The 5000-nt window shown below is 38.9% G+C and overlaps 1 protein-coding gene across 1 annotated transcript in view; it reads left to right on the top strand.

Annotated features, from left to right (window-relative positions):
* LOC125035362 (phospholipid scramblase 1-like) overlaps positions 1-5000 on the top strand; it is a 23292-nt gene that overhangs the window by 10011 nt on the left and 8281 nt on the right. Inside the window, exon 3 of the mRNA XM_047627699.1 lies at positions 3400-3599. Within this exon, the coding sequence (XP_047483655.1) occupies positions 3400-3599 (200 nt within the window). The remainder of the gene's footprint in view (positions 1-3399; positions 3600-5000) is intronic.

Here is a 5000-nt window from a genome sequence, read left to right as displayed (position 1 = left end):
CCCCCCCCTCCCCAGGACAGCAACACATGACATGACGACCGCATAAAAAGTCGTAATGATCGAAATGACATGAGCCCCCAATAATATACGACAGACTGGTTGCACGTAGCACTCCTAGGTATGACATGACTGACGTGATTTCATGTCCTTGCAGCATAACATACGACAACTGCTGTACTCGTGGGTTTTAGCACATGTTGTATAAGAGCTTACAACATAACCATGAATCGAATATATGGTATAATATGACAGTCAAATACGACATTACGTAATAACCACGAATAGAATACCAGCTCCTATTATCCTATATCCTGATTACCTTAACATTCAGTACATTTTAAGCAATCCACATACAGTATAACATGACAGATATATATTCATACACGATGTGGCCTCGCATGACGAGATCGTATAAATCATGACTGCAGTAGGAAATGTGACCGCAAAAGATTTTAAACCCACGGCACAACATACCGTTGCACATATGCCCGAGACGTGATGTGATATGAGTCTATATATCATGCAATAAATTGTCTGCAATGAAATTAATCATTATATCCATAAATACGGTGTCGTGTCGGTTAAACAACGCAGCGCAGAAGTTTTTTAAAAAATGAGAATGCAAAAACATACGAAATATGAGTAATGCCATTAAACACAATGGAAAAAAAAAGATTCACTTTAGACTAACGAGAAAATACCGGCCAGTTAGAGTCTTCTTTAGAAATATAAACAAAGGTTAATTTTATAAGGTTCTAATGTTGCTTAAAACTTTATTCATGATATATTTTTGTGTCTTTATTGTCTGTTAGTCTGTAGTTTTTATGTGGTTTTGATGATTACTTTTGTGACAGCCCTGGAGGGTGATCTTTTAATGACGTTATGGGAATGGATGCGGTAAATGTGGCCTTTGATGTAACATAAATAACGTTAATTATGCAAAAGATAGAATGTTGCATCGTATGTGCACACATACACATATATGTGTGGGATTTGAGCACATATATATGAATATATGTATAGATAGATAGGTGTGTGTGTGTGTGTGAGTGTGTGTGTGTGTGTGTGCGTGTGTGTGTGTGTGTGTGTGTGTGTATGCGCGCGTGCGTGCTTGCGTGCGCGTGTGCGTGTGTGTGCAATCGCGTGATCTGACTCTGGACTTCACAATGAGTGATCGATGTACAGCGACACAGCCTCATGAGACGTTTTCCAGGTCACAGCTGACAGACGTTGCTGCATCGTATTTGCATACACAGGATGTTTATTTGTGAATGTTGTGTACATACAAGACAGAGTGAACAAGAGAGAGACAGACAGGCGCTGAGGCAGAGGCAGAGACAGATAAACAGTTAGACAGACAGATAAAGAAGAGAGAGAGAGAGAGAGAGAGAGAGAGAGAGAGAGAGAGAGAGAGAGAGAGAGAAAGAGAGAGAGAGAGAGAGGGGGGGGGGGGGGGGGAGAGAGAAATATCGTGTGTGTGTTTATGTGTGTGGAAAGATAGAAGAGAAAGTGTATTTTCGACATGTTTGTGTATATTTTTTACAGCTGTTTTTCTCGTATTTATCTATTCATCTATTTGTTTAATTACCCATCTATTTATCTATCTATCTCATTCATTCATCCATCAATTAATTTACTCACTTATTCTTTTATTCATTCATCTATATTTGCATAAATCTGCATAGGTTTGTCGGCACCCAAATGTTGCTTTTATACATACACACCATCATATACCCAGCCATGTACGTACTGAAAATAAATACATGCTTCACAATGAGCGTCCAAAAAAAATGTAGTTCTTATGTGCGTGTGTGTGAATGTTGATATATGTAGATGATTACCTTTGCAAGAATGTTGATATATACGTTATCGTTTATTTCCCCGATTTATATGAATAGCATAGCAGCGAGAGGGGAAGAGTGGATAAAGAGGAGGGAGGAAGAGAAGGGGAAGGGAAGTGTTTATTGAGAGAGAGAAGGGGGGGAGGGGAAGAGGTAAATATATATATATATATATATATATATATATATAGAGAGAGAGAGAGAGAGAGAGAGAGAGAGAGAGAGAGAGAGAGAGAGAGAGAGAGAGACAGAGAGAGGGGGGGTGGAGGGAAGGGGGAGAGGTAGATAGATAGAGAAATATATATATATATATATATATATATACATATATATACATATATATATATTTATATATACACACACATATGTATATATATATATATATATATATATAGAGAGAGAGAGAGAGAGAGAGAGAGAGAGAGAGAGAGAGAGAGAGAGAGAGAGAGTTAGAGAGATAGTTAAAGACATACAGATGGAGAGTGTGAGAGACAGAAAGAGAAAGAAAGGAAAAGAGAGCAAGGAAGACAAACAGAAACGCTGATAGAGAGAGAGAAAAAAAGGGAGGCAGACAGAGAGACAGAGACATGCAGAGGGAGAGACAGTCAGTCAGACAGACAGAGAAAAGGAACGAAAGAGACAGTAAGATCGAAGAAACGGGAGAGAAAGAATAAATATAGAGGTGAGAAAGAACGAGAGAGAGAAACAGTGGACAGAGAAAAGAAGAGCAAAAGAGAGAAAGAAGGGGAGAAAGTTGATGGAAGTTGATTAATTAGTAGAGGGGAAATGAGAGGAAATTAAGGCAAGTGAGATAAAACAACGAGGAGAATCACAGTGAAGAGGGGATGACATGATGATGATAACCAAAAGAGAGGGAGAGAGAGAGAGAGAGAGAGAGAGAGAGAGAGAGAGAGAGAGAGAGAGAGAGAGAGAGAGAGAGAGAATAAGAAAACATAAGCGATGGGTGAATTAATATCAAAGGTAAACGAAAGCATATTAGAAAGGATACAGTAGAGACGAATTTAAAGGTATCCTACCCCTTTGTGACTCGCAGATATCCTCGAGTCTAAAAATCCTCAAGCCATATAGTGTTACAAGGTAGTGCCTTATGCCTTACGGAAGTCTGCTATTTTTTATTTATCCTTATAAGAAGCTCTTATGACTTAGCCGTCTAAGATGCTGTATTGACTTATACTTTTAAGATGCTTTGTTGACTTATCCTTAAAAAGAATGCTTTGTTGACTTATCCTTAAAAGATGCTTCGTCGATTTATCCTTATATTATAAGAAACTATTTTGACTTAAAACTTGGAAAAATGGTTAACTCGTCCTCAACCACAAAAAGATTTACCCTTCACGGTAATTTTCAGTAATATCGTTACACCAGCACGCCATTTCTTCGGCTTCGCCTTCGACCTGGAAATACTTTTAGACCTAAAATAAGATCAAATAAACAATACTAACCTTTTTAACAAGTAATAAGGCAGTGTTTTCTTCCCACAGACCCTATAGATTAGAGGAAAATAAGCTTGTACTATAAGAGCTTATGTCTCCCTCAGAATCAGTGTTCAAAATCAAAAACGCTGAGAAGGAGGTCCTGTTCACTGCTGAGACCGAAGACGAGGTCGAGTGCTGCTGGTGGACGGGTTCGAAGGAGACAACCAGCATGTTCATCGTGAAGAACACAGATCACCAGGAAGTGTTCTACGTGAGGAGAACATTCGAGCCCAATGGTTGTTTCCTCACCAATAGTAGCACAGTGAGTTGATTCGCATTAATGGTAGCCTGTTATGTTTGCTGATTCATGTTCAGTTTATACGCTTTAGTTGTGTTTGTTTGATTTTTCTTGTTTTTAAGCCTTCCATATTTTTCAGTATAATACTAAACAAATAACTATGGTAGAACTATAACTTTATTAGCTTCTAAGTCTTCGCGTATATTGAAACAAAAGCTAAAATTACACCTTTCATGTCAGCGAGGCGTCATTCAGTTCTCCTTATCTCTCGAAACAAGAACTAATTAAGAAAGAAAACCATAATTTCTGTCAAGATATCTTGAACTTTCTTTTACAAAATGCTCGTTATCATTCTCTCGTGAATATCAAATTCCTTCTTTTCTATCTTTTTTGGACGTTGGTTATATAAACTGAAGCAGTGCGCGGAGTGAGAGTTGCCTGTCCTAAAAAAAATGTATAAAAAATAAAATAAAGTTTGCTGTCATGCTATGGTTCAATTTTCACTGAATCGGAGCCTGTTCTGCAGACTGTGAGTCAGGCAGTCTAGACATCGATCATGCGTGAAGTGTGAGGTTATACTACATTGTCTACAAGATGCTAATGTGTCGTGTTCGGTTTTGGCAGGATATTAGAATCGTGTACACACACACACACACACACACACACACACACACACACACACACACACACACACACACACACACACACACACACACACACACACACACACAGGGGGAGAGAGAGAGAGAGAGAGAGAGAGAGAGAGAGAGAGAGAGAGAGAGAGAGAGAGAGAGAGAGAGAGAGAGAGAGAGAGAGAGAGAGAGGGAGGGAGAGGGAGAGGGAGAGGGTGGGAGGGAGGGAGGGAGGGAGGGAGAGAGAGAGAGAGAGAGAGAGAGAGAGAGAGAGAGAGAGAGAGAGAGAGAGAGAGAGAGAGAGAGAGAGAGAGAGAAATAGAAAGAGAGAGAGAGAATTATAGATATAGGCAGCTTTCCCATCAACACTGGGAATCGCTGACAAATAGTAATAAGTTATGCTAGTAATATTTTACTATTTCTTTTTCGTATAAACAGACTTATTGCATTAAGGCAGTAATGCATGTTATTTTCACTGGCCAGAAATATTGCAGAAAGTGCCATGCACTGTGACAGTTTACTCATATCAAGCATGACATATCGACCAGTATGAACGATGTGATTGTTGCACGCCTTAGGCTTCGTTGCAGATATCTTGCAAATTAAAACTGCAAATTTCGTTGCGTGTGGCATTTTAGTTTATGCAGTCACGGTTCCTATTGTTTCCAGGCAGACTTTCGATTAATTTATTAATTAATATTTGATATTCTTGATATCAATATTATGACTGTGATCAATCTCGAATCTGCCAGGATTAACGATCTAAGTGCTTTATCATTGTCATTTGGTGTTG

This window comes from Penaeus chinensis, chromosome 19 (assembly GCF_019202785.1).
Source record: "Penaeus chinensis breed Huanghai No. 1 chromosome 19, ASM1920278v2, whole genome shotgun sequence".
Taxonomy (NCBI): domain Eukaryota; kingdom Metazoa; phylum Arthropoda; class Malacostraca; order Decapoda; family Penaeidae; genus Penaeus; species Penaeus chinensis.
The sequence above is the reverse complement of the archived record's forward strand: the minus strand, read 5'-3'. Positions and strand labels throughout refer to the sequence as shown.